General features: G+C 40.1%; 1 protein-coding gene across 2 annotated transcripts in view; it reads right to left on the bottom strand.

The window, feature by feature from the left end:
* LOC106596840 (dual specificity mitogen-activated protein kinase kinase 5) overlaps positions 1–15000 on the bottom strand; it is a 167753-nt gene that overhangs the window by 55105 nt on the left and 97648 nt on the right. For both annotated transcript variants that reach the window (XM_045707998.1, XM_045707997.1), the window contains 3 exons: positions 10240–10269; positions 2746–2772; positions 2355–2387 (listed from right to left, as the gene is read on the bottom strand). In XM_045707998.1, the coding sequence (XP_045563954.1) occupies positions 2355–2387; positions 2746–2772; positions 10240–10269 (90 nt within the window). The remainder of the gene's footprint in view (positions 1–2354; positions 2388–2745; positions 2773–10239; positions 10270–15000) is intronic.

Genomic DNA, 15000 nt, shown 5'->3' on the forward strand with positions numbered 1-15000 from the left:
TCTATCAATGTGTGTGTGTGTGTGTGTGTGTGTGTGTGTGTATGTCTATCAATGTGTGTGTATGTGTGTGTATGTCTATCAATGTGTGTGTATGTCTATCAGTGTGTGTGTGTGTGTGTGTATGTCTATCAATGTGTGTGTATGTGTGTGTATGTGTGTGTATGTCTATCAGTGTGTGTGTGTGTATGCCTATCAATGTGTGTGTGTGTATGTCTATCAATGTGTGTGTGTGTGTATGTCTATTGTGTGTGTGTGTGTGTGTGTGTATGTCTATCAGTGTGTGTGTGTATGTGTGTGTGTGTGTGTGTGTGTGTGTGTGTGTGTGTGTGTGTGTGTGTGTGTGTGTGTGTGTGTGTGTGTGTGTGTATGTCTATCAGTGTGTGTGTGTGTGTGTGTATATGTCTATCAATGTGTGTGTGTATGTCTTTCAATGTGTGTGTGTGTGTGTGTGTGTATGTCTATCAGTGTGTGTGTGTGTGTGTGTGTGTGTGTGTGTATGTCTATCAGTGTGTGTGTGTGTGTGTGTGTGTGTGTGTGTGTGTGTGTGTATGTCTATCAGTGTGTGTGTGTGTGTATGTCTATCAATGTGTGTGTGTGTGTGTGTGTGTGTGTATGTCTATCAGTGTGTGTGTGTGTGTGTGTGTATGTCTATCAGTGTGTGTGTGTGTGTGTATGTCTATCAATGTGTGTGTGTGTGTGTGTGTGTGTGTGTGTGTGTGTGTGTGTGTGTATGTCTATCAGTGTGTGTGTGTGTGTGTGTGTGTGTGTGTGTGTGTGTGTGTCGTGTGTGTGTGTGTATGTCTATCAATGTGTGTGTGTGTGTGTATGTCTATCAATGTGTGTGTGTGTGTGTGTGTGTGTATGTCTATCAGTGTGTGTGTGTGTGTGTGTGTGTGTGTGTGTGTGTGTGTGTGTGTGTGCTATCAATGTGTGTGTGTGTGTATGTCTATCAGTGTGTGTGTGTGTGTGTGTGTATGTCTATCAGTGTGTGTGTGTGTGTGTGTGTATGTCTATCAGTGTGTGTGTGTGTGTATGTCTATCAATGTGTGTGTGTGTGTATGTCCATCAGTGTGTGTGTGTATGTGTATCAGTGTGTGTGTGTGTGTGTGTATGTCCTATCAGTGTGTGTGTGTGTGTGTGTGTGTGTGTGTGTGTGTGTGTGTGTGTGTATGTCTATCAGTGTGTGTGTGTGTGTGTGTGTGTGTGTGTATGTCTATCAATGTGTGTGTGTATGTCTTTCAATGTGTGTGTGTGTGTGTGTGTGTATGTCTATCAGTGTGTGTGTGTGTGTGTGTGTGTGTGTGTGTGTGTGTGTGTATGTCTATCAGTGTGTGTGTGTGTGTGTGTGTGTATGTCTATCAATGTGTGTGTGTGTGTGTGTGTGTGTGTGTGTGTGTGTGTGTGTGTCTATCAGTGTGTGTGTGTGTGTGTGTGTGTATGTCTATCAGTGTGTGTGTGTGTGTGTGTATGTCTATCAATGTGTGTGTGTGTGTGTGTGTGTGTGTGTGTGTGTGTGTGTATGTCTATCAGTGTGTGTGTGTGTGTGTGTGTGTGTGTGTGTGTGTGTGTGTGTGTGTGTGTGTGTGTGTGTGTCTATCAATGTGTGTGTGTGTGTGTGTGTATGTCTATCAATGTCTGTGTGTGTATGTCTATCAATGTCTGTGTGTGTATGTCTATCAGTGTGTGTGTGTGTGTGTGTGTGTGTGTGTGTGTGTGTGTGTGTGTGTGTGTGTGTGTGTCTATCAATGTGTGTGTGTGTGTCTATCAATGTGTGTGTGTGTGTCTATCAATGTGTGTGTGTGTGTATGTCTATCAGTGTGTGTGTGTGTGTGTGTGTGTCTATCAATGTGTGTGTGTGTCTATCAATGTGTGTGTGTGTGTGTGTGTGTGTGTGTGTCTATCAATGTGTGTGTGTGTGTGTGTATGTCTATCAATGTGTGTGTGTGTGTGTGTGTCTATCAGTGTGTGTGTGTGTGTCTATCAATTTGTGTGTGTGTGTGTCAATGTGTGTGTGTGTGTGTGTGTGTCTATCAATGTGTGTGTTTGTGTATCAATGTGTGTGTGTGTGTGTGTGTGTCTTTCAATGTGTGTGTGTGTGTGTGTGTGTGTGTGTGTGTGTGTGTGTCTATGTGTGTGTGTGTGTGTGTGTGTCTTTCAATGTGTGTGTGTGTGTGTGTGTGTGTGTGTGTGTGTGTGTGGAATGGCCCAAGGCGGTTGTGTGTGCGGGGCGAAGGGGGGTGAGTGAGCGCGAGCGAAGCCGTCTGAGCACTGTGCTTCATTAGGAAACAAAATATAAGCTTTCCACACCATTAGGAATGACTTTAGGAGAGAAAGCACATAAGACGCCGACTCACCTCATCAACGATGCATTGCAGTAACTGGAGAGGCTTGAATGGGGAGACAGAGAGAGAGGAGAGAAGATGGGTAGAAGAAGAAAAGGAAATAAGTATTAGTCTACATGCGACGTTACGACAGTATGGTGGCAGAGAAAATCACTAATGTAATAAAAAGGTATTTACATTAATCAAATGCACCAAGCTCCGGCACAGCCATCGCCTCCTGAATGTTTCTATTATTCTATAATAGCATCTAATCTAATACTGGCAGTTAAGGCCCGCTGTATCATTTCATTGCAAAAAAAAAAACGCAATTTGTGGGACGTTTCAAATGAGGGATGTACTCGAGAGTGAAACACTGCCGGGAGTGAAACACTGTCCCCCCCCCAAAAAATACATAAAATCTCACCATTAAAGATCCTTGGTTTTTCTGAATCTGTAAAGGCAGACGAAGACAAGAAGAAGAGAGAGAGGCAATATGTAATTAGCATGTCATAATCAAAAGCACTTGGACACATTATGATCACTGGGAGAAAGTGATGGTATCCCCGGTGGGCATGTGTTAACACCATTTACATAATAATAAAAAAACACCCAAACGTTAATAGTCTTGCTCTCATTTGGGGAGGTGGAAGAGATTCAGCAATGTTCATTTCATCTTCCCTGCTACCCCCTCCAGGTTGTCTAAAGATGCAGGGTTGTAGAATGAATTGTGCATAATGTACATTTCAAATAGGAATCTGCAGGCTGAGCAAACATTTCCACTCAAACAGAGAAAAATAATTAAATGTTCTTAAAAATAAAAAGGTAAGAGGCTAACATGGGGCTCTGGTCGACCACTAAAATGAATAATTAACCAGTCATCTCTGATGACAAGTATCTTGCACTACCAAATGACAAGGGCTCAGTATAGACTATTTTGCCTTCATCCATCACCACTCCACAGAAAACAAACAGGTTCCAACACAAAGTACGTGAAAGTCCAATGACCTAAAATGCTGGCTTTGTTCATCAAGTTTTAATTATTTTACTTCAGATATAAAAAAACAGGCTTTGAAGTTTCTTTCATGGCTGAAAAGCTCAACACAAGAAACGGAGTTGTAGTTAAACAGCGAGAACGTTTTTAATGCACAGATAACAAGAGACCCAAGGTCTTCTGCTTTGAGCTAGATGATACCAAGAGACCCAAGGTCTTCTGCTTTGAGCTAGATGATAACAAGAGACCCAAGGTCTTCTGCTTTGAGCTAGATGATACCAAGAGACCCAAGGACTTCTGCTTTGAGCTAGATGATACCAAGAGACCCAAGGTCTTCTGCTTTGAGCTAGATGATACCAAGAGACCCAAGGTCTTCTGCTTTGAGCTAGATGATACCAAGAGACCCAAGGACTTCTGCTTTGAGCTAGATGATACCAAGAGACCCAAGGTCTTCTGCTTTGAGCTAGATGATACCAATAGACCCAAGGTCTTCTGCTTTGAGCTAGATGATACCAAGAGACCCAAGGTCTTCTGCTTTGAGCTAGATGATACCAAGAGACCCAAGGTCTTCTGCTTTGAGCTAGATGATACCAAGAGACCCAAGGTCTTCTGCTTTGAGCTAGATGATACCAAGAGACCCAAGGTCTTCTGCTTTGAGCTAGATGATACCAAGAGACCCAAGGTCTTCTGCTTTGAGCTAGATGATACCAAGAGACCCAAGGTCTTCTGCTTTGAGCTAGATGATACCAAGAGACCCAAGGTCTTCTGCTTTGAGCTAGATGATACCAAGAGACCCAAGGTCTTCTGCTTTGAGCTAGATGATACCAAGAGACCCAAGGTCTTCTGCTTTGAGCTAGATGATACCAAGAGACCCAAGGTCTTCTGCTTTGAGCTAGATGATACCAAGAGACCCAAGGTCTTCTGCTTTGAGCTAGATGATACCAAGAGACCCAAGGTCTTCTGCTTTGAGCTAGATGATAACAAGAGACCCAAGGTCTTCTGCTTTGAGCTAGATGATACCAAGAGACCCAAGGTCTTCTGCTTTGAGCTAGATGATACCAAGAGACCCAAGGTCTTCTGCTTTGAGCTAGATGATACCAAGAGACCCAAGGTCTTCTGCTTTGAGCTAGATGATACCAAGAGACCCAAGGTCTTCTGCTTTGAGCTAGATGATACCAAGAGACCCAAGGTCTTCTGCTTTGAGCTAGATGATACCAAGAGACCCAAGGTCTTCTGCTTTGAGCTAGATGATACCAAGAGACCCAAGGTCTTCTGCTTTGAGCTAGATGATACCAAGAGACCCAAGGTCTTCTGCTTTGAGCTAGATGATACCAAGAGACCCAAGGTCTTCTGCTTTGAGCTAGATGATACCAAGAGACCCAAGGTCTTCTGCTTTGAGCTAGATGATACCAAGAGACCCAAGGTCTTCTGCTTTGAGCTAGATGATACCAAGAGACCCAAGGTCTTCTGCTTTGAGCTAGATGATACCAAGAGACCCAAGGTCTTCTGCTTTGAGCTAGATGGCCCATTATGTTTAGTCAATTAGTTGCTTGTTTCGTAGGCTCTTTTGATAATGATTTAAAACTCTTATTGATTCATTCTCTCAATGAAATGACAGCTTTGCACTGGTGGTAAATATCAAGAGGCTCCTTCATGGCCTCTACACATATTTTTCCTGATTCAGACAGGTTATGGGCGACTACAGAAAACAAATTCATTCAGAAATAATTACTAAACAAAATTGCAAGCTGCTCAGGGGTTGAAATTGGATTGTTGAAGGCAAACTTATTTGAGTTGTACTTTGTCAAGAGTTTGTTATTTTCCTACAAGGTAATTGGATCTGGCGTCAACAACGTGAGCCGTAACAATGCCGTCCCATCTTTCCATTTAACAGTCATTGAACGATATAACTTGATGATCTAATTTACACATCACAACATACTATATATTTGTCCTGGGGGTAATCAGTGCTTCATATGATGATTACGGTCTAACAATACATGAACCTTTCAATGAGTCCCTTGTTGTTTCTGATACAGAGTTGGTTTGAAAATGACCACTGTGGACAACAAACTGGAGAAGATTGAATCCTGCAGAGGAAAACAACAGTGTTCTGTGTTTCACATTCAGGTTAAAACAACTCGAATCATGAACAATAACCCCAAATAAGAGTAGAGGCAAAAATATGGACTTTTCAAGTCTTGGTTTCAAAATGGTCTCTCAATCTGACACTCAAGGTCAACCCAATGAAACTCCCTCGTTTCATCACAATCATCAATCAAAACAGAATAGACCGACATGGTTATAAGCAATGGTATTCCTACTCAGTCATCATGTAGAAGCTGTTCTCACAGTCTACAGAAAGGGAGACAATGGTATTCCTACTCAGTCATCATGTAGAAGCTGTTCTCACAGTCAGAGCTGCAGCACAGTCTACAGACAGGGAGACAGTACTGTATTGAAACACTCAATACTTCCATTGGTCTCCTATTTCTATAGATGTTAACAGCTGTGTTGATCTGAAGGCAGATGTTCCAGGGTTGAGGGGAGCAATAGCTAGAGCATCAAAAAGTACAAAACGTTCACAGACGGGTGAATGCAGCCTCTGCATAAAGCATTCAACATTTTTGGAAAGTGTGATACTTCATCATATGAAAGTCCCCGTGTCACAATGCAATATGGGGATAGTGTCAAAAGAGTCTACATTACTCAATACTTGGGAGTGCAATCGCTGATCTGTTAAATCCCTCTACAGTTTGTTTGACATTTTTATGTGATCCCTTCATAACAACACCATCAAACATATTTGAACTACTTCCTGTTCTTGTTCTTCTTCTGTGGAACAATTTAAAATGGAGATGAGGAAAAGCAAAAAGAGCCCAAATCAATCAGGGGGGCGCTGCCCCGGCGGCTGTATACACATCACTTCCCGTCTGCTGTCTTCAAAGACTTTCAGAGCCGTGAGAAAACTCCATTAACTCCTCACAACGAATGCAAATGGATCACAGCATGGGGTGAGGAGGAATTAAAGAGGCCGTCTCTAATCAATGACAAACACAGGATGAAAACGCTGTGGAGTGTTCTGTTATCGCCACCTCCGCCCGTACTGTTAACCCATACTCCAGGCAACTCATATACACACACACACACACACACACACACACACACACACACACACACACACACACACACACACACACACACACACACACACACACACACACACACACACACACACACACACACACACACACACACACACACACACACACACACACACCTCAAAATGGAAAGGGTGAGTACAGAGGCCCCTTACAGCGTTACAACAGCTCTTAACAAAAACACCCCTCTGCCCTTCAAATCCACCCACATCCCACCCAAAACACTGACCCCATTCTCCCAAAACCACCTATCCTGAGCAAATCTCAGGTGCTTACAATTTATTCCATTCTCTCTATTTGTGTTGCTGCCACAGTCGGGTGGACTGTGGAGGGTGATAGCACAGGGGGCTTCTGCGCAGACAGCTGACAGCCTGGGCCCGAGGACGTTGGCCGGCTGCGCCTGGTGAAATGAAGCTACCCGTTCTACCAGGGATCTGCTACAGCCTGCAGGTGAACTGTCTGTAACGCCATATGGAGCAGGGAAAATGAACAGAGAGATGAGGAGAGCACTGGCAGATCTCCCTGGTGCACACACTGTCTCTTGGTGTAGCTTTAAATTCCATATGTAGGGAAGATAGAAGGGGAGAGAGAGAGAGAGGATGGGAAAGCGAGAGCGGGGGAAAACAGTGAAAGATGGGGGGAGAGAGAGAGAGGAAACAGTGAGAGAGAGAGCAAGAGAGAGCGAGAGCGGGGGAAACAGTGGAAGAGGGGGAGAGAGAGGATGGGAAAGCGAGAGCGGGGGAAACAGTGAGAGAGAAAGAGAGAGAGAGGGGGAAACAGTGAGAGAGAGGGGATTAATGAGAGAGACAGAGAGAGAGAGGGGGAAACAGAGAGAGAGAGAGAGAGAGAGAGGGGGAAACAGTGAGAGAGAGGGGATTAATGAGAGAGACAGAGAGAGAGAGGGGGGAAACAGAGAGAGAGGGGGGAAACAGTAAGAGGGGGGAAACAGTGAGAGAGAGAAAGAGAGAGAGAGGGGGAAACAGTGAGAGAGAAAGAGAGAGAGAGAGAGGGGGAAACAGTGAGAGAGGGGGGAAACAAGGAGCGAGAGAGAGAGGTGGAAACAGTAAAAGAGGGAGAGAGAGGATGGGAAAGCGAGAGCGGGGCAAACAGTGAGTGAGAGAGGGGGAAACAGTGAAAGAGGGGGAGAGAGGAAGAATAAATAAATTAATGGGGTGTGAAAACATTCAACGCTCCACCACAACGCCTATGGCTCCATTTGTAAAGAACAAGAAATAAGTTTGTCTTTTTTCTTCCTCTGGTTATTTAGGCTAATTTATGAATCAGATTCTGGCAGAAGTATACTGGCAGACAGACTGCTATAGATTGGATTGAATATATTGGAGATATTAAAGTGTTACCAGAGGTCTCATGCCTATTAAAAAGAGACATGAAGATGCTGAGAATGACGCTCCCTTCCATACAAAATGGTGGATATGTAAATACCAGAGAAGAACAGACAAGCCCACATCTCTCCGCTTCTTATTCAAAAACCGTGTGTGTGTGTGTGTGTGTGTGTGTGTGTGTGTGTGTGTGTGTGTGAGTGACTGTGAGGCATTCATTATTGTATGTAATCATACAGTGTCTATTAACATGATAATGGCCATGTTAATAGACACTGCTGAAGATAAGAGTGGCAGCACTCTGAAATGAGACATGCCCGAGGCCACACACACAATACCCATGGAGACCTCATGTACGTCATCACAGCAGGATGAACACAGGGGGCACAAACACACGTTTGACTGGTCGCCTCAAAACAAGTTTAGTATTTCCCATGTCTCCAGGATGAGTATTAACAAAACTGATTCACTATGCAGCTTAATCACTGTGTAGCGGGCTTAAATCCTCTTAATTATTCTCTTCAAGACATCCATTTATTACAAACCCCCTACAGAAACACATCTAGGGATAACTATCACAACGGCCCTAATTCACAGGTCTTACTCTGCGTACTAAACATCATAAACAATGCCACAGACCCGAGACAATTCCTCTTCTGGACACGCAGCTACGGTATCTTATAGCTACGGAATAGATTCACAACCATGATACACTTGGCATCATATCCCAGTTTCAGTCAGTCAGTGGTATGGTCTCCCTCCAGTCTTATTTGGGTGTTCCAGGCCATCCACAGGCCGACGGTCATGGTAGCCGTGAGTAATGTTCATTAGATTGGTTCGCAGCGTGCCTGTTGGGTTAATTAGCGTTGGGAAACAAAGCGGTCACCAGCGCAGAGCTTGGACTAATGGTACTAGGGCTCTGCTCTAGCCCACTGGGCTCCTTTAAAATCAGCCTCCACGGAGTTTACATTTCACAGCTTGGAAACTGTGTACCTTATGAGTCACATATTAAAGGGACAGTCCATCGACATTTGACTTTAAAAATAATAATATCTTGTTCTTGAGCACAAGAAATGTAACAGGAAGTTGTGTTGACGATTAAAAGGTCCCAGCGTATTGCCTTAGCAGTGAGTGATGCATTGGGACATCGAGACATGGACCTGAAAAGTGCATCGTAGAACCTAATGTCCCTTTTTTTAAAAAGCCAATATGCAGTTGCTTCATCCATTTTTGGACTTCTAAATGAATGAAATGTACTGATTGATTGTTGGAGAATATAACCTATAAATGTCTCATGAGCTTAGTTCCACTGTCGTACCCCATCTGAACCCAACATAAGCTTGTTTTGCTCCAATGTTTGGAAATAAACACTATAAAACCTCACAACATCATTAAAACTATCATTTTGATAGGTCAGTCCTTAAATTCATAGACAGAGTTATGGATGTAACAGCGGTTAGATTTATCTAGCCCCAATTCCTCAGAAACAGGTGAAGGGAGAACGCTTTCTTATTGTTCCAACTGCTGATTGATGCATTTAGCAGATGCTCTTATCCAGAGAGACTCACATTAGTGAGTGCATACATTTTCATACTTTTGTTGTTGTACTGGTCCCCCGTGGGAATGGAACCCACAACCCTGTCGTTATAAGCACCATGCTCTGCCAACTGAGAAACACGGGACCCTTTATGTAGAAAGGACACATGTATTATTTGTAGGTATTTGGGACAATAATTGAGGTACCTGACTCCAGCCCATTTATTTCACAAAACAATGTTCTTTAAGACCTACATTTCATTATTTTATGGTTGTTTGGAGGTTTATAGAAAGTTCTACATACTCAGTAGCCATTTTGTCTTGTCATTCCATTTTCCTCTCAGAAGAATGAATAATGGAAAGTAAGTCGGAGTAGTTGAAGCACACAATGGATAAAGTAGATGTCACAAAGCCAGGTGACCTTTCAGAAAGGTCACTCTTGATCAAGTGAGAAGACCTTTTTGTCCAGTGACACATCATAAACAACACTCAAAGAATCAACTCAATAACCACCATTATAGCCACCATCCACATGGCTTTCCAAGATGGCCGCCGTGCAGCCAGTCACGCGAGGTAACCAAGTTCAGCATGCTCAGAGGAGGATTATGGTACTAAGCCCTCATTAGGGCCTAATTAAAGAGCTGATGGGATTCAGCAGACCTCTTCTGTGGCTCAGCAATTACATTTGAAGATGAGCAGGATTGTAGGAGTAGGGTCAACATGGAGAATGGATAAGAGAGTCGCTGCCGGACCACCAGTGACATCACACACAGAATTAAGGGAGTGAGAAAGACCCTATGACCATATGTTGTCATGACACCTTACTGTGTGGCTTCTACATAGCCAAACATGATAGCATGTGTATGGAATGTAGTGAGGAAGGGACTCACCTGTGGATAGGGGAAAGCGCCCAGTGCCAACTGTAGAAAGAGAAAAACACGACAATAAGGGTGACGACAAAGGCATCCTGCTAAAATAATAAACTGGCCTACCGGGACTATCAACACTTCAGTTACAGGGGCCTCCCGACTGGCGCTGTGGTCTAAGGCTCTGCATCACAGGGCTAGCTGTGCCACTAGATATTCTGGGTTTGAGTCCAGGCTCTGTCGCAGCCGGCCGAGACCGGGAGACCCATGGGGTGCCGCACAATTGGCCCTGCATCGTCCGGGTTAGGGGAGGGTTTGGCGGGCAGGGATGTCCTTGTCCCATCGTGCACTAGCGACTCCTGTGGCGGGCCGGGCGCAGTGCACGCTGACACGGTCACCAGGTGTACGGTGTTTCCTCCGACACATTGGTGCGGCTGGCTTCCGGGTTAAGTGGGTATTGTGTCAAGAAGCAGTGCGGCTTGGTTGGGTTGTGTGTTTCGGAAGACGCACGGCTCTCGACCTTCGCCTCTCCCGAGTCCGTATGGGAGTTGCAGCGATGAGACAAGATTAACTACCAATTGGATACCACGAAATATACACACACATATAAAAATACAAATACATATATATACACATACATATAAAAATACAAATACATATATATACACATACATATAAAAATACAAATACATATATATACACACACATATACACATACATATAAAAATACAAATACATATATATACACATACATATAAAAATACAAATACATATATATACACACACATATACACATACATATAAAAATACAAATACATATATATACACATACATATAAAAATACAAATACATATATATACACATACATATAAAAATACAAATACATATATATACACATACATATAAAAATACAAATACATATATATACACACACATATAAAAATACAAATACATATATATACACATACATATAAAAATACAAATACATATATATACACATACATATAAAAATACAAATACATATATATACACACACATATACACATACATATAAAAATACAAATACATATATATACACACACATATACACATACATATAAAAATACAAATACATATATATACACATACATATAAAAATACAAATACATATATATACACATACATATAAAAATACAAATACATATATATACACACACATATACACATACATATAAAAATACAAATACATATATATACACATACATATAAAAATACAAATACATATATATACACATACATATAAAAATACAAATACATATATATACACATACATATAAAAATACAAATACATATATATACACATACATATAAAAATACAAATACATATATATACACATACATATAAAAATACAAATACATATATATACACACACATATAAAAATACAAATACATATATATACACATACATATAAAAATACAAATACATATATATACACATACATATAAAAATACAAATACATATATATACACACACATATACACATACATATAAAAATACAAATACATATATATACACACACATATACACATACATATAAAAATACAAATACATATATATACACATACATATAAAAATACAAATACATATATATACACATACATATAAAAATACAAATACATATATATACACACACATATACACATACATATAAAAATACAAATACATATATATACACATACATATAAAAATACAAATACATATATATACACACACATATACACATACATATAAAAATACAAATACATATATATACACATACATATAAAAATACAAATACATATATATACACATACATATAAAAATACAAATACATATATATACACATACATATAAAAATACAAATACATATATATACACACACATATAAAAATACAAATACATATATATACACATACATATAAAAATACAAATACATATATATACACATACATATAAAAATACAAATACATATATATACACACACATATACACATACATATAAAAATACAAATACATATATATACACACACATATACACATACATATAAAAATACAAATACATATATATACACATACATATAAAAATACAAATACATATATATACACATACATATAAAAATACAAATACATATATATACACACACATATACACATACATATAAAAATACAAATACATATATATACACATACATATAAAAATACAAATACATATATATACACATACATATAAAAATACAAATACATATATATACACATACATATAAAAATACAAATACATATATATACACATACATATAAAAATACAAATACATATATATACACATACATATAAAAATACAAATACATATATATACACACACATATAAAAATACAAATACATATATATACACATACATATAAAAATACAAATACATATATATACACATACATATAAAAATACAAATACATATATATACACACACATATACACATACATATAAAAATACAAATACATATATATACACACACATATACACATACATATAAAAATACAAATACATATATATACACATACATATAAAAATACAAATACATATATATACACATACATATAAAAATACAAATACATATATATACACACACATATACACATACATATAAAAATACAAATACATATATATACACATACATATAAAAATACAAATACATATATATACACATACATATAAAAATACAAATACATATATATACACATACATATAAAAATACAAATACATATATATACACACACATATAAAAATACAAATACATATATATACACACACATATAAAAATACAAATACATATATATACACATACATATAAAAATACAAATACATATATATACACACACATATACACATACATATACATATATATACACACACATATACACATACATATAAAAATACAAATACATATATATACACATACATATAAAAATACAAATACATATATATACACATACAAAAATGCCCAAAATAAATAAAAATGGAATATATATAAAAAGTGACTATTGGAAGAGTATTAGAAAGGGGAGGAAGTTGAATAAACAGGTCTACAGGGACTATCAGGAATATGAAGTGCCTATGAGTTTAAATGTGGTTGAAGCACACAAGATCAGGGCTGACTGGACTTCTTTAGGACTGTGGTGGAAATGCATGTTAATAGGAGTTCACAGGTGGTCTAATCTCCTCACGGAGGGAGACTAGCTGAAGCGTGTTCCAGATTAGAGAGGCCAGTCTTTGAGAGGGGCTCAATGCGCCCCCGTCGAATAACCCCCTTCCTCAAAGAACCTCTGCTATTAGTTAATAACACCCCTGCAACCACAACCACAACCCCCCCCGCCGAGAACAGAGAGATAAGCAGAGAGATTGGAAAGATGGAGGGATAGATTCATGTGATGTATGACTACACCGGAAAATATCCAACCTGCTCGTGACATTTGGCAATTCACTTTGCGTTGCGCCTGGTGTCTTTAATCTTGGTTTTATCTCTGATGATGTTGGCGCCATCACGTTATTACGACGATGTCAATACACGGGAAAACCCATGCTGGCCTTGACCGTGGACCGACTGCTGGCGACGGCAGATTCATCCAAATTAAGAGGAGAGTTTAAAAGCCGTTTCATTTAGACTAATGCACACTTACCTGTATGGTTCTCTCTCTCTCGCTAACGATTCACAAAGAGGAAAGGGCTTTGATCCTGTGGCGAGAAAACTCTATCTTGATCAAACTGAGATTGTGTCAATAATTCAGACAGACTTTTATTTTCCGCAGCCCCATCCGTTACGGTTACAATGGTGATAATATTCAACGGTATTGACAAACAGTGTAGAGGCCAGAGAGGGTAAAGCGTTTGTCAGAGCTGTGGAAATAGGAGTCCTTGACAGGAATAGATTGACAATCAATAGGTGTCAATGGGGACGACAGGGCCTGGCCAAATGTAGCACTGAAATAAAAACGTTATTCTAAAATGGAGCCCCTTGAGACACAGAGACACACACACACACACACACACACACACACACACACACACACACACACACACACACACACACACACACACACACACACACTGCACACTGCAATCACACACACACACACACCTGCACACTGCAATCACACACCTGCACACTGCAATCACACACACACACACACACCTGCACACTGCAATCACACACACACACACACACACACACCTGCACACTACAATCACACACACACACACACACACACACACACACACACACACACACACACACACACACACACACACACACACACACACACACACACACACACACACACACACACACACACACACACACACACACACACACACACACACACACACACACACACACACACACCTGCACACTGCAATCACACACACACACACACACCTGCACACTGCAATCACACACACACACACCTGCACACTGCAATCAAACACACACCTGCACACTGCAATCACACACACACCTGCACACTGCAATCACACACACACCTGCACACTGCAATCACACACACACACACACCTGCACACTGCAATCACACACACACACACCTGCACACTGCAATCACACACACACACACACACCTGCACACTGCAATCACACACACACACACACCTGCACACTGCAATCACACACACCTGCACACTGCAATCACACACACACACGCACACTGCAATCACACACACACACACACACCTGCACACTGCAATCACACACACACCTGCAC

The sequence above is a fragment of the Salmo salar genome, chromosome ssa26, assembly GCF_905237065.1.
Source record: "Salmo salar chromosome ssa26, Ssal_v3.1, whole genome shotgun sequence".
Taxonomy (NCBI): domain Eukaryota; kingdom Metazoa; phylum Chordata; class Actinopteri; order Salmoniformes; family Salmonidae; genus Salmo; species Salmo salar.